At 42.7% G+C, this 23,007-nt stretch overlaps 1 protein-coding gene across 1 annotated transcript in view; it reads left to right on the top strand.

The window, feature by feature from the left end:
* Positions 1-22,680, top strand: part of DDX60 (DExD/H-box helicase 60) — a 59,253-nt gene extending 36,573 nt beyond the window's left edge. The window contains 9 exon segments of the mRNA XM_027550816.1: positions 4,508-4,655; positions 15,078-15,230; positions 18,339-18,413; positions 18,415-18,444; positions 19,069-19,269; positions 19,970-20,074; positions 20,218-20,242; positions 20,245-20,361; positions 22,580-22,680. Of these exon segments, the coding sequence (XP_027406617.1) occupies positions 4,508-4,655; positions 15,078-15,230; positions 18,339-18,413; positions 18,415-18,444; positions 19,069-19,269; positions 19,970-20,074; positions 20,218-20,242; positions 20,245-20,361; positions 22,580-22,680 (955 nt within the window).
* The last annotated feature ends 327 nt before the right edge of the window (positions 22,681-23,007 follow it).

Raw genomic sequence — 23,007 nt, 5'->3', positions numbered from 1 at the left:
CAAGTCAATGTATGGCAAAACCAATATAATATTGTAAAGTTAAATAAATAAATAAATTTAAATTAAAAAAAAATAAAAACCATTGAGCACCTAAAATATAAATAAATAAAATAAAAATAAAGGGAAGGAGGGGAGTCATCTCAGTGAATCACTGAGATGAGGGGGGTCAGTCTCCATCCCTGCCAGGCTTGAGGATGCCTCAGAATCTTCCTCTGGATGTTCTCTTGTTCATGTACTTTGGTCACACAGTTTGCACGATTACTGAAGGGGAAGCTCGAGAAGAGATCTGGTCACTCATTTCTTCTTCTCTGATCTTTGTGGACAACCAACCAGTCAGGCAACATATCGCATGTCCAGACTTGAAAGGTGTGCTTGGGCAGAAATGAGTAGAGCCTGGGGCGCCTGGTTAAAAGTCAGAGACAATATAGCTCTGCTAAGTGACGAGGAGAGGACTTCATGCTGAGGAGGGCTTCCTGCAGAGAGCTGCGTACACAGTCCCAACGCACAGCTGGGCGGGTCACAGCTGTTCATAGCTATTTTGCAGTGAATGGTAGTTACTTCCTTGAAAGTGGAAACAGCTTTTAGAGCTTCCCTGACTCAGATTTCTCACGTTCTGAGCAAGAGCAATCCTAGAGCAAGTTAGGATTTCCTGCTGACACTTCTGTGTATCTTCCTTCCACCAGCTGTGCTCGTCTCCTTGGTCATGACAGCAGGTGTCGGCCTTTTCAGGCTCTAGTCTTCCAATAGCTTTTCTTCAGGGCTCTAGGAGTCATGGTTTCAAGCTGGATTAGTGACCAACAATTCCAACTATAAAAATAACGAGAATGTTTTTGTGAACTAGGAATGCTGCTTGCCATCTTGGTACACAGAGGGTGTTGCAGCTCTCAGCCACTGCAGCCACCCCAATTCCCTGACCGTGCACTTGAGGGGACTCAGGATGGGCAAATCCAGGACAACGGCCCAGATGTTAGCTGAGTGCACATCAGGAGTGACTTCAGGGAGCCCAGACTCTTGCATCTTCCTGTACGTAAAAGGGCGCTAAATTCCCTAACTTGAGATGTCTGACTTTCTTTAACCGTGATCTTCTGATGTTCTGACTGCCTGTATCCTGACTCCTCCCTCCCCTCTTTGGAGCAGCCCCTCAGAGCTGTCTGAGACACCACATGGGGGCCTCCGTTAATCCTCTGCCTGTGCTTTGCTGACAGTCAGGCCAGGCCTGCTTGTCCTGGCACTGCCGCGGGGGTGAGGGGAATATCAGTGAAAGGGAGTTGGTGGTTTCTCTACTGCTTGGTCAGTATTTCTCACCCATGAAACGGAGTTAAATCGGACACTCGTGAGCACATATTCTCGTAGTAGGAGCCATGTGCACAGTCAAGAGTGTTGACTAAAAAATAAAGCGCAGCCTACAAGCTGAGAATTTATTCATTTGGTAGACATTCTGAGGACCTAGACCCAGAAGACAGCATCTCAGATAACTCTGGGGGGCTGCCTGAAGAGGGGAGGGAGGGGCCAGGATACCCAGGAGTTTTTGCAATAAAGACCAGTGAACATCACAAGATTACTGTTCACTGAAGAAGGCAATGGCACCCCACTCCAGTACTCTTGCCTGGAAAATCCCATGGACGGAGGAGCCTGGTAGCCTCCATGGGGTGGCTAAGAGTCGGCCACAACTGAGCAACTTCACTTTCCCTTTTCACTTTCACGTATTGGAGAAGGAAATGGCAACCCACTTCAGTGTTCTTGCCTGGAGAATCCCAGGGACGGGGGAGCCTGATGGGCTGCTGTCTATGGGGTCGCACAGAGTCGGACATGACTGAAGTGACACAGCAGCAGCAGAGAAAACCAGACCTCTCTAGTTAATGAATGTAGGGCTTCTCTGGGTATGAAGATACAAGAGTCTGGGCCCCATGAAGTCACTCCTGTGATGTGCACTTGGCTCTCTGGGGCCAGTATCCTGTGCTTTCCCATCCTGAGTCCCCTTGGGGCTCACCGGCGGGGGGATGATTGCAGCTGCTGAGGGTTTGCAGTGGGGAGCAGCTTCTCACCTTCACAAGAGACAAACAAAAGAAGGACCAGAGATGTGTGTGTGTGTATGAATGGTGGTTCTCGTGAGGAGTGGTGGATGACGTGATTTGACACTGGAGTCCAAGCCAGTGTGTTGCGGGTAGTGTCTTAGGTCTGGTCCACATGGGGATCTGTGCCGGGAGCCGGCATATTGCATATTGAGTGCAGCACTTTCCACAGCATCATCTTTCAGGATCTGGAATAGCTCAACTGGAATTCTATCACTGCCAGGAGCCAGCATGAGGAACTCCGCCCGTGGCAAAGGTCATGAGGAAGGAGGCTTGACATACACAAGCCTCAGGAGTCCCCCTGGAAATTCTCGAGCATCTACCCCCAAAACCAGAGTCTGCCTACTTTCTGCTTTGTGCTTTCACCTACACCTCTGACTTTACGGGGGGCTGTCCCCCACTACCTCCCTCTGAAAAAAGAGTTAGCTTACAGCTCCAGTTAATAATTCCTGGGTGTGACAGTGTTTAACCTACAAACTCCTTTGGAAATCCTCTAGCCTGCCTGAATAGGTTTTTCCGGCCACATGTGATTGTTCAGAGCCTCCCAACTGTGAGAGGCAGGAGATGTTCTAAACTGTCTAAACACAGATTCCTTTGAGTAGTTAAAAGATTGATTAGAAATTGTATTGGTGAAGGGTTTTTCACTTGTTGGGCCAATGTTTGCTGCTAAGTCTCCATATCCCTTACCTGCTGTGTCCCTGGCAGTGTATTGATTAATATAATTGGTGTAAGTAGTAGCTTTAATGTTTGTAATCTTGGACCCTTAAGTTAATTCTTTTACTTGTTATGGCCCACCACACCTTTGCCCTATAGGAATGCAACTTTATCTAATGTTTTTGGAGGGTGGCTCTTGACCAATCACCTTTAGAGAAAAATAAGTTTTCTGAAGAAAGGGTCTTAAAATGTTAACAGGCCTCCGGGCCAGAAGATGATGCAAATCACCTAAACTTTTGCATATGATAAGTTTGCAGGAAGAAAGCCTGGCTTGCTGCCTGACTCTACCCCTTCCCCCATTATCCTCTATGCATAACTTAAGGTATAAAAACTACTTTGGAAAATAAAGTGTGGGCCTTGTTCACGGAAACTTGGTCTCCCCATGTCGTTCTTTCTCTCACCTTCTGGCTGAATTATTCAGCCTCTTTTCTCCACTGAATTTCCTCACTGAGCTATCCTTATTTCAGCCTCTTTTCTCCACTGAATTTCCTCACTGAGCTATCCTTATTCTATTACTGTTTATATCCTTAATTAACGTTTAATTAAGCAGTTGTTTCCTGATCCTTGCTGACGCCATCCCCGCTTCGAATTCCTTGGATCCACCGGGGCTGGACCCCGGCAGATCTGGACCTCATGCAAGTGATCTGTTGAGGGGGGTGCTTGTGAGGGGCCTGCAGGAAAGTGAGGGGCAGAGAGGGGGTACCTGTGAGGGGCCTGCAGGAAAGTGAGGGGCAGAGAGGGGGTGCCTGTGAGGGGCCTGCAGGAAAGTGAGGGGCACAGAGGGGGTGCCTGTGAGGGGCCTGCAGGAAAGTGAGGGGCAGAGAGGGGGTGCCTGTGAGGGGCCTGCAGGAAAGTGAGGGGCACAGAGGGGGTACCTGTGAGGGGCCTGCAGGAAAGTGAGGGGCAGAGCGGGGGACTGAAGAGGACACATGAGGGTGTGCCTGTTGCTGGAATGCTGCCAACCCTGGCCAGCATGGAGGGCTGGGGGTGCTGCAGAATCATGCTGGCCTCGGTTGAGGTGGCTGATTTCTGCACCTATCAGTGGGGTACTGGCTGGGGGCCACCTCCCCGCCAGGAGCCGTTGTACCTTCCAGGCCCTGATCAAGGCTTTTGTCAGTGGAGGACAGTATTGTCACCAGGAGCCCTTGAAATCCAAGTTCAGAACCTCTGTAGCATCTGCAGTAGGGGAGGAGGGGGTCTGCACTCCACCTGTGGAGCCTGAGGGCACCTACCTTGCTTATCAAAGGCCTTCCAAGAGGAAGCAGTCATCAGTGCAGCAAGGGGCGGGGGGCCATACTGGCAGAACTGGGCTGGCAAGAATGGGGGCCATAATGGGAGAAGTGGGCTGACAAGAACTGGGGGACATACTGGGAGAACTGGGCTGACAAGAAGGGGGGCCATTTGGGAGAAGTGGGCTGACAAGAACTGGGGGACATACTGGGAGAACTGGGCTGAAAAGAAGGGAGTCATACTGGGACAACTGGGCTGGCATGAAGCCTGCTAGACCAGGAGGAAGGAGGGGACACCTAGAGACAATTGAGGACTTTTCTGACGATGGACACAAGTTCCAGAGGCTGATGAGGGAGAAGACTGTTTCATGGCAGTCCAGGTGTTCATAGAATCGAATGTCTCGGCAATGAGGGGGATCCAGGAAATCTTGGGCTTCCTGTGATGGCCAGATCTGACCATTCATTACTTAAGATTTGTTTTTATTAAGACAGAGATGAATGAAGCCAGAAAAATCCCAGAAGAATGGATCAAAGCCTACTCCATGAAGCTGAGCATGATAACCTACTCAAGGTTCTTGAGAAGAACTTGGATATCCCTCAGGACTGCACACACATGGACCAGAAGGCCATCGATGCTGAGGTCAGCCCTGATGGAACACTTCTCGGAGAGGTCACTCCACAGTGTCCCTACTACTGCTCCATCTGGACAGTGCTGGGTGTGGTCCCTCAGTACCTACCTTTCCAGAGCAGAGCTCCCTGAGCACATGCTTCTGGCTGCACCAGAGCCCGCGGGCCTTGCAGAGCTTGTCTGAAAGGACAGGGTGAGCTTTACAGATGAGTTCTTTCTTGTTAACTGTTAACCCTGCGGGTGCCTGCCCTTCCCTTACCTCTTTCTGTGATACCGTTTTGCACAGTCCAAATTCTACACTCTGCTCTCACTTGCCTCCACCGAATATTTCAGTATGTGGATACAATACACTTGAAATAATTAATATATACACAGTTTTTCAAATGCTGAAGCTTTTTCTATATTATAGTCAACATATGTCACCAAAAAGACATTGACATATCTAAATATGGTATGCTATTTCTTCTTCAAAATATTTTTAATGCAAATAATGCATGCATTTGGTAGACAAATTTGAAATAAAAATTAGTAATAATAGAAACCATGCCAGCACTCAGAAGTAACCACTGCCCTTCCAGGCGAGCCTCTCATATCTTTGTGACCACACGTGTGCATGCACACACACACACACACACACATGCACGCACATACAGGTGCACTCATACACAAGCACATGCACACACACATGCACATACCCCCCTAACACATACATATATGAGTACATACCGGCACATGAATATCCATGTATGTGTGTTCCATTGTGTGAATTCTTTGCAAATGTCTTAGTTTCCCTCTTTCTAAGAACCATTGTTGTTTTCATGGCTTTGACAGCTCATTGTATGGTTGACTGTACAGTGGAGTTTATTTTGCCGTTGGATTCTTAGGGGTTTTGCTTTTTCCTTTTCTCTCTCTCTCATAAGCAGTATTTATTTTAACGTACATAACTGTGCACCCAAATAGACTTAACCGCTTAGGGCTGGGATATCTTTAAGGCTGTCTATGGACAATTTATAGTGAGAAGGAAGCCTCCCAGACCGTATAAGTAATCTTCTCTCCTTCTTGGAGAAGTCTCTCTCCCTTGGGAGAACTGAGGCAGAGCTGACCTCACTTAGGCTATAGTGGCCTCCCCTGGGGTCTGTCTGCTGCTTGATCAATATATCTCACCCCTAACATAGGGTGAAACAGCACGGGGCATTTTACTCCAAGATTCTGGAATATTTCCTTAGTTATGGTTGCACCCATATAATGTTCTTTATATGTAGAATTAATTTCAAATAATTCTCCACGTTTAGCTAAATTGCCTTTCTTTGGGACTGGAATGAAAACTGACCTTTTCCAGTCCTGTGGCCACGCTGAGTTTTCCAAATGTGCTGGCATATTGAGTGTAGCACTTTCACAGCATTATCTTTTAGGATTTGAAATAGATCAACTGGAATTCCATCACCTCCACTAGCTTTGTTCATAGTGATGCTTCCTAAGGCCCACTTGACTTCACATTCCAGGATGTCTGGGTCTAGGTGAGTGATCACACCATTGTGATTATCTGGGTCATGAGGATTTTTTTTTACAGTTCTTCTGTGTATTCTTGCCACCTCTTCTTAATATCTTCTGTTTCTGCTAGGTCCATACAATTTCTGTCCTTTATCGAGCCCATCTTTGCATGAAATGTTCCCTTGGTATCTCTAATTTTCTTGAAGAGATCTCTAGTCTTTCCCATTCTATTGTTTTCTTCTATTTCTGTGCATTGATCACTGAGGAACGCTTTCTTATCTCTAGTTGTTATTCTTTGGAACCCATTCAAATGGGTATATCTTTCCTTTTCTCCCTTGCTTTTTGCTTCTCTTCTTTTCATAGCTATTTGTAAGTCCTCCTCAGAAACCCAGTTTACCTTTTTGCATTTCTTTTTCTTGGGGATGGTCTTGATCCCTGTCTCCTGTACAGTGTCACTAACCTCTGTCCATAGTTCATCAGGCACTCTGTCTATCAAATGTAGTCCCTTAAATCTATTTCTCACTTCCACTGTATAATCATAAGGGATTTGATTTAGGTCATACCTGAATGGTCTAGTGGTTTTCCCTACTTTCTTCAATTTCAGTCTGAATTTGGCAATAAGGAGTTCATGATCTGAGCCACAGTCAGCTCCCAGTCTTGTTTTTGCTGACTGTATAGAGCTTCTCCATCTTTGGCTTCAAAGAATATAATCAGTCTGATTTCGGTGTTGTCTACCTGGTGATGTTCATGTGTAGAGCCTTCTGTTGTTGGAAGAGGGTGTTTGCTATGACCAGTGTGTTCTCTTGGCAAAACTCTATTAGCCTTTGCCCTGCTTCATTCTGTACTCCAAGGCCAAATTTGCCTGTTACTCCAGGTGTTTCTTCACTTCTTACTTTTGCATTCCAGTCCCCTATAATGAAAAGGACATCTTTTTTGGTGCTAGTTCTCGAAGGTCTTGTAGGTCTTCATAGAAATGTTCAACTTCAGCTTCTTGAACGTGACTGGTCGGTGCATAGACTTGGGTTACCATGATATTGAATGGTTTGCTTTGGAAACGACAGAGATCATTCTGTCGTTTGTGAGATTGCATCCAAGTACTGTATTTTGGACTCTTTTGTTGACTATCATGGCTATTCCATTTCTTCTAAGGGATTCCTACCCACAGTAGTAGATATAATGGTCATCTGAGTTTAATTCACCCATTCTAGTCCATCTTAGTTCGCTGATTCCTAAAATGTCGACGTTCACTCTTGCCATCTCCTGTTTGACCACTTCCAATTTGCCTTGATTCATGGACCTAACATTCTGGGTTCCTATGCAATATTGCTCTTTATAGCATCGGAACTTGCTTCTATCACCAGTCACATCCACAACTGGGTGTTGTTTTTGCTTTGGTTCTGTCCCTTCATTCTTTCTGGAGTTATTTCTCCACTGATCTCCAGTAGCATATTGGGCACCTACTGACCTGGGGAGTTTGTCTTTCAGTGTCCTATCTTTTTGCCTTTTCATACTGTTCATGGGGTTCTCAAGGCAAGAATACTGAAGTGGTTTGCCATTCCCTTTTCCAGTGGACCACATTCTGTCAGACCTCTCCACCATGACCTGTCTGTCTTGGGTAGCCCCACATGGAATGGCTTAGTTTCATTTAGCTAGAAAAGGCTGTGGTCCGTGTGATCATATTGGCTAGTTGTCTGTGATTGTGATTTCAGTCTGTCTGCCCTCTGATGCCCTCTCTCAGCACCTACCGTCTTACTTGGGTTTCTCTTACCTTGGACGTGGGGTATCTCTTCACGGCTGCTCCAGCAAAGTGCAGCTGCTGCTCCTTACCTTGAACATGGGGTAGCTCCTTTCAGCCGCTCCTGCACACAATTGTACTCATCTCACATGCTAGTAAAGTAATGCTTAAAATTCTCCAAGCCAGGCTTCAGCAATATATGAACTGTGAACTTCCAGATGTTCAAGCTGGTTTTAGAAAAGGCAGGGAAACCAGAGATCAAATTGCCAACATCCGCTGGATCATGGAAAAAGCTGGAGAGTTCCAGAAAAACATCTATTTCTGCTTTATTGACTATGCCAAAGCCTTTGACTGTGTGGACCACAATAAACTGTGGAAAATTCTGGAAGAGATGGGAATACCAGACGACCTGACCTGCCTCTTGAGAAACCTATATGCAGGTCAGGAAGCAACAGTTAGAACTGGACATGGAACAACAGACTGGTTCCAAATAGGAAAAGGAGTACGTAAAGGCTATATATTGTCACCCTGCTTATTTAACTTATATGCAGAATACATCATGAGAAACGCTGGACTGGAAGAAGCACAAGTTGGAATCAAGATTGCCAGGAGAAATATCAATAACCTCAGATATGCAGATGACAGCACTCTTATGGCAGAAAGTGAAGAAGAACTAGAGAGCTTCTTGATGAAAGTGAAAGAGGTGAGTGAAAGTTGCCTTAAAGCTCAACATTCAGAAAACTAAGATCATGGCATCCGGTCCCATCACTTCATGGGAAATAGATGGGGAGACAGTGGAAACAGTGGCTGACTTTGTTTTTTTGGGCTCTAAAATTACTGCAGATGGTGATTGCAGCCATGAAATTAAAAGACACTTACTCCTTGGAGGGAAAGTTATGATCAACCTAGACAACATATTAAAAAGCAGAGACATTACTTTGTCAACAAAGGTCCGTCTAGTCAAGGCTATGGTTTTTCCAGTGGTCATGTATAGATGTGAGAATTAGACTATAAAGAAATCTGAGCACTGAAGACTTGATGCTTTTGAACTGTGGTGTTGGAGAAGACTCTTGAGAGTCCCTTGGACTGCAAGGAGATCCAACCAGTCCATCCTAAAGGAGATTAGTCCTGGGTGTTCATTGGAAGGACTGATGTTGAAGCTGAAACTCCAATACTTTGGCCACCTGATGTGAAGAGCTGACTCATTGGAAAAGATCCTGATGCTGGGAAAGATTGAGGGCAGGAGGAGAAGTGGACAACAGAAGATGAGATTCCTGGATGGCATCACCGACACAATGGACATGAGTTTGGGTAAACTCTGGGAGTTGGTGATGGACAGGGAGGCCTGGTGTCCTGCAATTCATGGGGTTGCAAAGAGTCAGACATGACTGAGTGTCTGAACTGAACTGAAGTTATTAAATTATTATATGGTATTCCTGATATTTTCATTTCATCATTTTAAAATGAGATTTAAATTAAAATGAGATGAAAGGTAATCATTATCACCCACAAGTGTTCTTGCTGCTAGAGACTCTGCTGACTGATGCAGACAGCTTTGGGGTTCTGTGGACATCCTGTTACCAAAAATTCTCATGTATTTTCAATCTAGACACAACATTCACTTAATGGAAATATCAGCTTTATGCATTTTTACTGATTTGATAAAGAAGCAAACTATTCATAATACCAAATTCTGAAAAAAGAAAGAAAATTTGAAGAAGAAACCTATCTAAAGCAATAAAGGCTCAGAGGAGAAATTATGAACAGTGGAGTATTTCCAGTTGAATTGTGGTGTTAAATCCTTAATCAATGAATGTTTCAGCTGCTTTTATAATTCCAGCTTTCACTTATGACAATGTGGCTTCTTTCCCTCTTTATGACACATTCAGTTAATTATATTGCACTTTTGGGGGACATCCAGGAGAGGATCATTGAATATTTTAATAATTATACAATATTTTACAGTAATTTTCTTCATTGTATTGAAAGGTTGTTGTTGAATCATGCAAAGACACTGGGATTCTTGGCCCCCGGAGGAGAAGAAAAGCTTGATTGCTCAGAGCTTTTGTGTAATAAAGTTTTATTAAAGTATAAAGGAGATAGAGAAAGCTTCTGACATGGGCATCAGAAGGGGGCAGAAAGAGTACCCCTCTGCTAGTCTTCAGCTGGATGTTATATAGTCATTGACAGTCTGTTAATAAAAGAAAGGAATGTCTTAAAACTCAGAATGGCACCAGGGCCCTTACCCATAACATGCATTTTGGGATAATCTTGGCACCAAATGGTTCATCCTGGGCCATAAAATGATTGACTTGAATCTTGAAGAAGGGAAGATCACCATACAAATAGTTTCCTTTACACAGATTAGGGGAACACTATCTGAGTATAACATACTGATTTATCAAGTAGGTTCTGAGCCAAAAGGCGGAAGGACTTGAAGACTGAGTTTGGGGTAAATGCATAGTACATTAGCATAGCTTAAGACAAACATTTCCATAAGAAAAAGGCATTGGTTAACTCAAGGTTTGAGAATAGTTAACTTCAGATGAAACCAGGTGTCATTATGGCAACACAGTATTTTAAGAGAAACCTCTTTTTAAATTTGTATAGAGAAGGAAAAAAATATCGCTAGTTTGTTTCCTCCTGCCGCTTAAGAGAGATAAAAATGTCTGACACTTGCAGGCTATTTCCTCCATTTGGAGACCCCTGGCCTTCCTGCCTGTTACTCTCTCAGTATTCACTTTTTTTCTTCCTTTTCCTCAGAAGTGCACATTACAAGTTTTTTTTTTTTTTTTTTTTTAGAAATTGCAAGTTTACAAAGTTGCTTAAAATGAAATTTGTGAATGTTGATACCCACTTATAAAGGATAGTCACTAAAATATCAAACCCTAGTCAGGCCAAGTATCTAACATCTTAAACTCATTTTAGAATAACTTTCAAGAAATATGATTTTAGTTTTTTTGTGCCTTTATTGTCTTCAGTTCAGTTCAGTTCAGTTCAGTCGCTCAGTTGTGTCCGACTCTTTGCAACCCCATGATTCGCAGCACGCCAGGCCTCCCTGTCCATCACTCCCGGAGTACACCCAAACTCATGTCCATTGAGTCGGTGATGCCATCCAACCATCTCATCCTCTGTTGTCCCCTTCTCCTCCTGCCCCCAATCCCTCCCAGGATCAGGGTCTTTTCCAGTGAGTCAACTCTTCACATGAGGTGGCCAAAATATTGGAGTTTCAGCATCAAAATCAGTCCTTCCAATGAACACCCAGGACTGATCTTTAGGATGGACTGGTTGGATCTCCTTGCAGTCCACGGGACTCTCAAGAGTCTTCTCCAACACCACAGTTCAAAAGCATCAATTCTTCTCCACTCAGATTTTTTCACAGTCCAAATCTCACATCCATACATGACCACTGGAAAAACCATAGCCTTGACTAGATGGACCTTTGTTGGCAAAGTAATGTCTCTGCTTTTGAATATGCTATCTAGGTTGGTCATAACTTTTCTTCCAAGGAGTAAGCGTCTTTTAATTTCATGGCTGCAATCACCATCCGCAGTGATTTTGGAGCCCCCCAAAATAAAGTCAGCCACTGTTTCTACTGTTTCCCCATCTATTTCCCATGAAGTGATGGGACCAGATGCCATGATCTTCATTTTCTGAATGCTGAGCTTTAAGCCAGCTTTTTCACTGTCCTCTTTCACTTTCATCAAGAGGCTTTTGAGTTCCTCTTCACTTTCTCCCATTAGAGTGCTGTCATCTGCATATCTGAGGTTATTGATATTTCTCCCGGCAATCTTGATTCCAGCTTCTGCTTCTTCCAGCCCAGCATTTCTCATGATGTACTCTGCATAGAAGTTAAATAAGCAAGATGACAATATACAGCCTTGACGTACTCCTTTTCCTATTTGGAACCAGTCTGTTGTTCCATGTCCAGTTCTAACTGTTGCTTCCTGACCTGCATATAGGTTTCTCAAGAGGCAGGTCAGGTGGTCTGGTATTCCCATCTCTTTCAGAATTTTCCACAGTTTATTGTGGTCCACACAGTCAAAGGCGTTGGCATAGTCAATAAAGCAGAAATAGATGTTTTTCTGGAACTCTCTTGCTTTTTCCATGATCCAGTGGATGTTGGCAATTTGATCTCTGGTTCCTCTGCCTTTTCTAAAACCAGCTTGAACATCTGGAAGTTCATGGTTCATGTATTGCTGAAGCCTGGCTTGGAGAATTTTGAGCATTACTTTACTAGTGTGTGATTGAGTGCAGTTGTGCGGTAGTTTGAGCATTCTTTGGCATTGCCTTTCTTTGGGATTGGAATGAAAACTGACCTTTTCCAGTCCTGTGGCCACTGCTGAGTTTTCCAAATGTGCTGGCATATTGAGTGCAGCACTTTCACAGCATCGTCTTTCAGGATTTGAAATAGATCAACTGGAATTCCATCACCTCCACTAGCTTTGTTTGTAGTGATGTTTTCTAAGGCCCACTTGACTTCACATTCCAGGATGTCTGGCTCTAGGTCAGTGATCACACCATCGTGATTATCTGGGTCGTGAAGATCTTTTTTGTGTAGTTTTTCTGTGTATTCTTGCCACCTCTTCTGAATATCTTCTGATTCTGTTAGGTCCATACCATTTCTGTCCTTTATCGAGCCCATCTTTGCATGAAATGTTCCCTTGGTATCTCTGTTTTCTTGAAGAGATCTCTAATCTTTCCCATTCTGTTGTTTTCCTCTATTTCTTTGCATTGATTGCTGAGGAAGTCTTTCTTATCTCTTCTTGCTGTTCTTTGGAACTCTGCATTCAGGTGCTTATATCTTTCCTTTTCTCCTTTGCTTTTCACTTCTCTTCTTTTCACAGCTATTTGTAAGGCCTTCTCAGACAGCCATTTTGTTTTTTTGCATTTCTTTTCCATGGGGATGGTCTTGATCCCTGTCTTCTGTACAATGTCGCGAACCTCTGTCCATTGTTCATCAGGCACTCTGTCTATCAGATCTAGTCCCTTAAATCTATTTCTCACTTCCACTGTATAATCATAAGGGATTTGATTTAGGTCAGACTTGAATGGTCTAGTGGTTTTCCCTACTTTCTTCAATTTCAGTCTGAATTTGGCAATAAGGAGTTCATGATCTGAGCCACAGTCAGCTCCCAGTCTTGTTTTTGCTGACTGTATAGAGCTTCTCCATCTTTGGCTTCAAAGAATATAATCAATCTGATTTTGGTGTTGACCATCTGGTGATGTCCATGTGTAGAGCCTTCTCTTGTGTTATTGGAAGAGGGTGTTTGCTATGACCAGTGCATCTTTTGGCAAAACTCTATTAGCCTTTGCCCTGCTTCATTCCATATTCCAAGGCCAAATTTGTCTGTTACTCCAGGTGTTTCTTGACTTCCTACTTTTGCATTCCAGTCTCCTATGATGAAAAGGACATCTTTTTTAGGTGTTAGTTCTAAAAGGTCTTGAAGATCTTCATAGAACCGTTCAACTTCAGCTTCTTGTTGTCTTAAAGTATACAGATGTGTAGAGTCATGCCTGTTTTTTTTTTTTTTCCCCATTCTAATGCATAAAGAAACCTCGGAGAAGGCAATGGCATCCCAAGCCAGTACTCCTGCCTGGAAAATCCCATGGACGGAGGAGCCTGGAAGGCTGCAGTCCATGGGGTCGCTCAGGGTCGGACACGACTGAGAAACTTCACTTTCACTTTTCACTTTCATACATTGGAGAAGGAAATGGCAACCCACTCCAGTGTTCTTGCCTGGAGAATCCCAGGGACGGGGGAGCCTGGTAGGCTGCTGTCTATGGGGTCACACAGAGTCGGACACGACTGAAGTGACTTAGCAGCTTAGCAGCATAAAGCAACCTGGAAAACAACCTTCATTATAATAGTTGCATGATTCCCATCTGCACTCAGGATTCTTTCCTAGCATTTGTCCTTATCTACTCTTGAGAGAAATAATAACCAGAATGCAATATATCAGTGTTTTCTGATACTGATAGGTGTATTTCTGAGATGAGGTGATCGTGGAGGATAGGTTTGGGTCTGAAAAGGCTGCAGATGATTCCTAACCCTTCATGCTGCCCGGGGCTGACACAGGCCTATCTAATGGCTCCACAGGCTCTCACCCGGTCACCTGGTGACTTACTGGTGGAAACAGACCCCAGCTCATCTCACGGCTGATCTCAGCACCTCTAAAATATCTGCACAGTGTATGTTAGAATGAGAGTCTGGCAGATACAACTTTCTATACTTCTTCAACTGTGAAGCATTTCAATTTGTATGCAGTTTTAGGAAAATTGAATTTTTCTGTCAAATGTGATGTCAAAAACTGGAGATAGAAAATAAATAAAGCTTTAGTTAGCCTGAGGGATGGGATAGTTCAGAAGGTTTTGCTAATTCCTGTTAAATCCATATGAATACTTACACTTAAAATATACTTAGATGGTAAGCTGATAAATCTGGGTAATTAAAGCCTGATAAATGTCCTCTAATAAGACAAGTACAGTTTGGGTTTGAGTTACTTGGCATTCTTTTTTTCACCTGGCATTTACAGACATAACCTCAAACTTAAAAAAACAAAAAGAAAGAAACTGAAAAAAAATACAAGCAATATATTTACTGATTTTCCTGATATTTTATATTCAGTTTTTAAAATTTGAATTCCAGGGCAAGATTGGAGAGAGTGATTTTGTGGGAGGCTAAAATAAGTGAAATGAAGAAAAACCTTAGGAAGCATTACGAAGTTCTTCTGGACTGCACTTACACTGAGCACTCGGTTGTGGACAGTCAGGTAGGAGGAAAGGATGGGACTACATTTGGGGTGTGTGTGTTTATTGTGTGGCTGGGGCTGCTCCAGTGACATAACCATAGCCTAAGCAGCTTAAACAATAGGAATTTGCTTTCTCGGAGGTCTGGAGCGTGGAAGTCAGGGATCAGGGTGTTGGTGGGATCGGCTCCTTCCGAGTCCGTGAGGGCCTGTGTCCTTGGTTTGTAGACGGCATTTGTCATCCCCATCACCTGCGGGTTCTGCCCCAAACACAACGGCTCCTTGTAAGAGGACTGTCTAGTGCCACACTCTCCTAATCTACTCAAGAGAAGTAAGAACCAGAATGCAATGTTCATCTTTTCTGATGCTTTCAGGTGTATTTCTGAGCACTGTTTTAATCATCGTTAAGTTACAGAGTGAAACCTTTAATTTTATATTTCTGACTCTTTGGTGTTTCAGACTTTAATGAAGATCTTATGCAGACTGTGGAAGACGAGAAGAGGCTAGAAGCTGTGTAGTCTGTTATGGCAGGGCAGCAGGTACCATCATGGGTCGATGGAGATTAGGCAGAGACAAATGGTGGAGACACTCTTCAGGCTGAAGCACATCAAGGTTGGTGAACTTTGAGGATAACTTCCCTAAAAGCACTGTCTTCATCCCTTTGGACTGAATGTCCCCTGATAGCTTATAGGGGAATGTGCCCTGACATCACCTCTCTCCCTGCCAGGTCCCTCCACTTACCAGGATGCTCTGCCAACACTCAGCATTTTTATTTTGTTCTTCCAATACATTTTTACATAGTTCACATATGAAGTATGTGCAATTTGGGATCCTGTCTGCTTTACCTTTGAACTTCTCAGGTGGCTCAGCAGTAAAGAATCTGCCTGCCGATGCAAGAGATCTGGGCTCGATCCCTGGGTTGGGAAGATCCCATGGAGAAGGAAATGGCAACCCACTCCAGTATTCTTGTGTGGGAAATCCCATGGACAGAGGAGCCTGGTGGGAAGCAGTCCATGGGGTTGCAAAGAGTCGGATACAACTGAGCAACTGAACACGAAAATGTAATCAAGTAAATTATTAATGAACATTACATAATCAACATCTTTTAAGTGCATCATAATACACACACACATATATACTCTACCTAGACATTTTCTTGACATTTTCTGGTTTATACATTTATACCAGCATTTCTGATTGTTGAAATGCCTGTTTCAGAGGGCAAAAGTATTATTAAGGCTCTAGAATTATATTGCTATTTTTTTCCCCAGGATGGGTCTATTTGTTGTGACTGATGTTGAGTATTGTGGTTAAAAAGTGGAGCTGTGAGTATAGGTCAGAGAGTTTCCTGTTTGCCACCCATCACACCCCTAGCTCCACACATTACTCACATCTTACATCATTGCAGTGCCTTTGTTACAGCTTTCATTTTCCTACAGTGTGGTCAAAATTACATAAAAGAATGACCCTAGAAAATGCTGAATGTGGGTAGATTAAAATTATTAATATCTGAATAAAAACTTTAAAAGAGCGCACACACAAAAAAGAGAGGCTTTTGGTTCAAGATGGCAGAGCAGAAGGACGTGCACTTATTTCCTCCGGAGAGAACCAGAATTGCAACCAGCTGTTGAATAGCCATCAACAGGAGGACTTTGGAACCCACAAATGAAAAAGAGAGAAAATGTGTCCCAATAGTGTATGTATCAGAAGTGGGAGTTGTTTGAGGTAATGCCCAAAGGAAGGGTAAAATTACTGATCAGTTTTAGAATTTTACTACTATGGATTGCATACATTTGTCAGAGCCCGCTGAAAGAACAGAATTTGAGAGTGTAACTTCCAAACCCAAGAGGAAAAGCAGCTGGCAGTAGAAACAGCTGAATCAATGAAAAGCAATCAGGAAAGCAGACAAAATGATTAAAAACACTGGACAAATAAAAGGCACAGTATTAACTGGTAGGTATATCATCAAATAGGACAATTATGTTAAATATACTGGATGTGTATAACTCTAATTAACAGGACAATATTTTGAACTTAGTTACCAAAATATCCAAGTAGGTAAAGATTATATGGTACACATTTAAAACATAAGAGGAAAAGAATTGAAAGGGAAAAGTGCAATAATAACCAAAAGAAAGCTGATTCAGTAATAAGCAAAATAAGCTGATGCTTGTATGAAATAAAATATATTTTAAGGTAAAATAATTACTTCAGGGATGGATGGCACCACCATTAGGAAGGTATACTAACTTAGCATTTTTACATGATATCACAAGGTCAAAGTGTATAAAGAAGAAACCATAATGGGAACAGGAAAATATAGAGTTGATCAATAAAACACTACACAGTCAAACACAGGTGCAGGTAAGCTAGTGCTTAGAGGAAAATGAAGCCACAAGTGACGAGAGGAGAAACAAGAGAGGGTATGAACGACCTTCGTTAAGTCTGGAGCAAGGTAGACGTATGGCAGATTCCAACTGGTGGCTTCAGTTTCTTCTAAAAAATGTGAGTCAAAATGGTATTTTCAAATAGAGGTAGGAAAGCAAAAACCTCAGGAAATATCCTTTTTCCTATATCTTATCTCTTCTGATGCCATTACATCTTATCTGCTGCTGCTGCTAAGTCACTTCAGTCGTGTCCGACTCTGTGCGACCTCTGAGACGGCAGCCCACCAGGCTCCCCCGTCCCTGGGATTCTCCAGGCAAGAACACTGGAATGGGTTGCCATTTCCTTCTCCAATGCATGAAAGTGAAGAGTGAAAGTGAAGTCGTTCAGTCATGTCCGATTCTGGGCAACCCCATAGACTGCAGCCTACCAGGCTCTTCTGTCCATGGGATTTTCCAGGCAAGAGTACTGGAGTAGGGTGCTATTGCCTTCTCTGACATCTTATCTAGAATCATCTAAAAACCTTCAGATCATTCAGCTTCCACTCACCCACTTCTTAATGAGTAGTTCACAGAGCAGCCAAAGCAACAGTAGAAATATGAATAAACTCATGCTACTCTGCTTTCTCTTACAGTGTAAGCTCCTCAGAGTAGTGCTTTTAATGCTCAATGGGACCTGACCCGTGCTGTGCCACTGATTTTACCTCCTACTCTTTTCTTGTCTTGGAAATCTTATTGCTTCATTTTTGTTTTTGGCTGTGCTGGGTCTCTGTTGCTGCTCGGGTTTCTGCCCAGCTGCAGCATGCGGGCTTCCCCTGTTGTGAGCACGGGCTCTAGGCTGTGTGGGCTCAGTAGCTGTGGCGCCCAGGCTTACTTGCTCCACAGCATGTGGGATCTTCCTGGATCAGGGATCGGACCTGTGTCTCCTGCAATGGCAGGTGGATTCATTACCAATGAGCCACCAGGGAAGCCCTAGAAATCTTTTAATGTAAAATCAATACTCCTTTTATAACCTATTGCTTTTATTTATGCAAAAATCGAATGCTTCCCGAATGGCTTTGGTTTCATATTTTTTTGTAATCTAAAAGTGATAGATAATTGTAATATTAAGGGAAAACATTGAAAAGAAAGGAAACTGTAAGACATAACTATTTCAAATGAAAATATAAAGTTTGCAGTTTTGGTTACATTGGCTACTCTCTGGACTTTTATATAACACAAATGATTTCAGAGGGTCTAATTCAGTTAATATTCAACACCTTCCCATACAGCTGTGTTTTCTATGTTAAATTTATTTTTCTGTTTGTTTTTTGTTTTGTTTTATCCTCAATCCTAGATGGTAACAGCTACGTCAACTCTTGCTTTGGGAGTTAATATGCCATGCAAATCTGTTGTTTTTACGGAAGATTCTTTTTTTTTTGGATGCTTTAAACTTCCGACAGGTATTTATGCCTTTTGTTACATCTGTATACATGAGACTCTGCAACAACCGTTCAGTGAGCCGAGATACACCATGCTTATTCTAAGGCATTTGGGGGCTATAAAATACTGAAAATAGATTCTAGATATATGACATCTGATGCATATGACTATTTTTAAAGATGTTTTCCAGTCATTGATTAAATAGATTCATTTTCTTAAGAATACTCTTGCTTTGATAAATATTATTGAACTGAACAAAAATGATATGAAGGATGATAAATGTTCTCAGTTAAGACTAGTTTCTGGAAATATATGGAAATAAGACAGAAATTTCTCCTGCTTAAAAGTCATGACTTTTAACACAGACGTTACTGAAGAAGTAAACACATTTTAATGGTGATTTTGTGAAATCAGACAATACTTTGAATTTTGCTAAAATTAATAATGGTAAGACAGAATGCTTTCAGGATTTTTGAAAGTTTAATACTCCATATAGTCTAGGTAAGTGTGACGTTGATGGAGACAGGATTTGATCTAGGTGGGTGTGACCATTGATGGATGGAGACAGGATTCGATCTAGGTGGGTGTGACCATTGATGGAGACAGGAATGAGGCTGCTGACGAGCTGTGTATCCTCTCTCCAGATGTCCAGCCATGCAGGCAGACGTGGGGAGGACCTCACAGGAAGTGTGTTCTTCTACAACATCCCATTACCCAAGACAGAACAGCTTCTGAGATCAAATGTGCCTGAACTGAATGACCAGTTTCCTCTAAGTCTTTCCTTGGTTCTCAGATGCATGCTGTTAGTTGCCAAGGCAGATGACAAGGAAGATGCCAATGCCAAGGTATTAATACATGTTTTAGAGGATCTAACTCAACTCAATAAATAGAACCATTCCCCTCTATTGTGTGATATTGCCTGAGCTCCATAGGCTGCAGGGAATAAAATGACAGTGTGCCTCACTGTGATGTTTGATTCTACTCCACAGAACCCTTATTCCTCACAAAAGCAATCTTGTAACCTCCATGCTTCCAAACATATGGAAAATTTAGCCCTTGACTTTACTGCTGTAATTACTCCTGGGCTCTACATATATTAGACAAGAGACATTATTTTTTCTGTAAATATATCTTGTCTGAAATATGTTAAAAGTCAAATTTCAAAGAAATAATTAATGGCTTAAAAATGTACATGATACTGAAATGTTTATAATTCTTGGTTCTATATTTTTATACCTTATGTTTACATACATATAATACAAAACATTATGTAATATTTATAATGTATTTTAATAATATATTCAATAAATATAATTTAATAATAATTTATTATAATAAATATGATACATTTTAATAAATTTAAGAGCAATATGGAATGCCTAATTTAAAGAGTAGAAATTCATCATACCTTATACATGGTACATACGTATGTGAGCCACCATGTTTTATAATAATAGCATCTAACGGTCCCATGGGTGTTGCATCTGAAGACAGTACAGAGTCTGCCCCATGTCTAACCTCATACTTTGATCTACATCTGTGTAGGCATTGTCAGTTCTCCAATGTTCACTCATGTCCTTCAAGCAACCAAATATCAAGTGTGTGTTGAAATTTTATTTTATATATTCTTTACAATTCTTGGTCACAGAGGTAGTAAGATTTATACTATTTTTACCAAATCTAAATGTTAGTTTTTACCTCTACTGTACCGAAATTTGCTTTGTTAATGACTTATTTGTTGGATATTTCTGAGATCTAGAGACAGAGGTTAGCTTGTTGGAACTTGTTTCCAGGGAGTCCCGGATCAAGAGTGTGTTCCATTGGATATTCTGGGCTTGTCTCCCATTTACACTACCACGAACCCTCCAAGTTTGTTTTAGTGAGCTTGCTGGTGAAAGGTTTATTTCACAAGTTGTGTGTTCCAACCAACATCAAAGGCAAGCAGAAATGCCTTTTCCACACTCCTACTCATTAAACTGTGCTTGTGCGTGCACACCCCCCACACACCATAGGCACACCATCATACCACACACACAGAGCATACACACATACAACCCACATGCTCATACACACCACATAGACACCACACGCCATACAAATATACAGTCATCAGTCAGTTCAGTCGCTCAGTCATGTCTGACTCTTTGCGACCCCATGGACTACAGCATGCCAGGCCTCCCTGTCCATCACTAACTCCTGGAGTCCATCCAAACCCATGTCCATTGAGTCGGTGATGCCATCCAACCATCTCATCCTCTGTTGTCCCCTTCTCCTCCTGCCCTCAATCTTTCCCAGCATCAGGGTCTTTTCAAATGAGTCAGCTCTTCACATCAGGTGGCCAAAGTATTGGAGCTTCAGCTTCAACATCAGTCCTTCCAATGAACACCCAGGACTGATCTCCTTCAGAATGGACTGGTTGGATCTCCTTGCAGTCAAGGAGACTCTCAAGAGTCTTCTCCAACACCACAGTTCAAAAGCATCAATTCTTTGGCACTCAGCTTTCTTCACAGTCTAACTCTCACATCCATACATGACCACAGGAAAAACCATAGCCTTGACTAGACGGACCTTTGTTGGCAAAGTAATGTCTCTGCTTTTTAATATGCTGTCTAGGCTGGTCATAACTTTCCTTCCAAAGAGTATCTTTTAATTTCATGGCTGCAATCACCATCTACAGTGATTTTGGAGCCCCTAAAATAAGGTCAGCCACTGTTTCCATTGTTTCCCCATCTATTTCCCATGAAGTGATGGGACCAGATGCCATGATCTTAGTTTTCTGAATGTTGAGCTTTAAGCCAACTTTTTCACTCTCCTCTTTCACTTTCATCAAGAGACTCTTTAGTTTTTCTTTACTTTCTGCCATAAGGGTGGTGTCATCTGCGTATCTGAGGTTATTGATATTTCTCCCGGCAATCTTGTGCTTCATCCAGCCCAGCATTTCACATGATGTTCTCTGCATATAAGTTAAATAAGCAAGGTGACAGTATACAGCCTTGATGTACTCCTTTTCCTATTTGGAACCAGTCTGTTGTTCCATGTCCAGTTCTATCTGTTGCTTCCTGACCTGCATACATATTTCTCAAGAGGCAGGTCAGGTGGTCTGGTATTCCCACCTCTTTTACAATTTTCCATAGTTGATTGTGATCCACATAGTCAAAGGCTTTGGCATAGTCAATAACGCAGAAATAGATGATTTTCTGGAACTCTCTTGCTTTTTTGATGATCCAGTGGATGTTGGCAATTTGATCTCTGATTCCTCTGCCTTTTCTAAAGCCAGCTTGAACATCTGGAAATTCACGGTGCATATATTACTGAAGACTGGCTTGGAGAATTTTGAGCATTACTTTACTAGGGTGTGAAATGAGTGCAGTTGTACAGTAGTTTGAGCATTCTTTGGCATTGCCTTTCTTTGGGATTGGAATGAAAACTGACCTTTTCATTTCAAAACCCGCTGGATTAGGACAGACATATTTGGGAGCCAGGTGCCAGTATCCCACAGCAGGACGCAGGCTCTGTCTTCAAGTCTGATGCTAAGCTGGTTGGAGGGCAGGGAGATGGTGAGTAAAAATATCTCAGTGGTTTCCTGCTTTCCCCACTGTGTTCTTGACTCTGAGTTAAATCCCAGCTAATTTCCCACACTTCTCAGTTAATTCCGTCAACTTTTGCTTGTGTTTCTGATGTTTCTCTGCAGGGACAGGCCCTCATTCTGCCTCTGTTCCATCTTCTGAGACATCCCAGTTTGGCACTGTTTTAACATGTACAATGACAACTTTGTTCATAATAATGTTCTACAATATAAGAGCACTAAAAGTCATTTTTTTTTTTTAGCCAAACGACTAGCCTCTTTTCTGATTCAGTCCATTAAAGTTTTATTTTGTCTCTGGAAATGCCAGCAATTCAGTGCTAATTTATCTTTTCCTCAGCTGTAGACTAAGAACACACCCAAACAAAGCACATTCCTTTCACGCTGCTGGCTCTTTTCTGTAGGTTAAACATGGGTGATAGGTTTCAGTTAATTGGAGGCCTCGCACTGGTCACTCGGGCCATGGGGTAGATACCCCTCCCTGCGTTTGGGGTTCTTGTGACCACTGGAGGTCGGTACACACAAGCAGCCATGGCTGTAATGGTAATGCTCCCTCTAGCACAGGACCTCAGTGAGTGAGTTATGCAAAGACGAGGACAGCCGTGTTGTGCTGGCATTTAAACAACTAGGTGACACTTTCGACAGAAAACTTGGGAGAAAAGAAAGGCCCTGACTGTGTCCAGTTTTCCTGAGCCCTGGGCACCTCGGAAACTCAGGTGGCCCAGGTGCCCCCTTGCATGTCAGGATGCGGTCACCACCCCTTCCCACATGGCTAAGATGGGGCTTGTAGTGACTCCTCCTTACCCACGACCATCCTCAACATGCCCTCGAGAGTCTTCTGCTTTGTCTCATGTAGGATGAGCTGGACTGATTTCCCCTGCTGACCAACCAGACAAACATTTGCTACAGATATTAGTCTTCTCCTGTCCACCCCACAGGTCTCTGAACTATATAACCCACCTTCAGGCTCCTCCTAAAAGCTGCCTGGAGGGGACCCCAG

The sequence above is a fragment of the Bos indicus x Bos taurus genome, chromosome 8, assembly GCF_003369695.1.
Source record: "Bos indicus x Bos taurus breed Angus x Brahman F1 hybrid chromosome 8, Bos_hybrid_MaternalHap_v2.0, whole genome shotgun sequence".
NCBI classification, from domain to species: Eukaryota; Metazoa; Chordata; class Mammalia; order Artiodactyla; family Bovidae; genus Bos; species Bos indicus x Bos taurus.
Note: the sequence above shows the minus strand (reverse complement) of the source record. Positions and strands in the feature narration are given on the sequence as shown.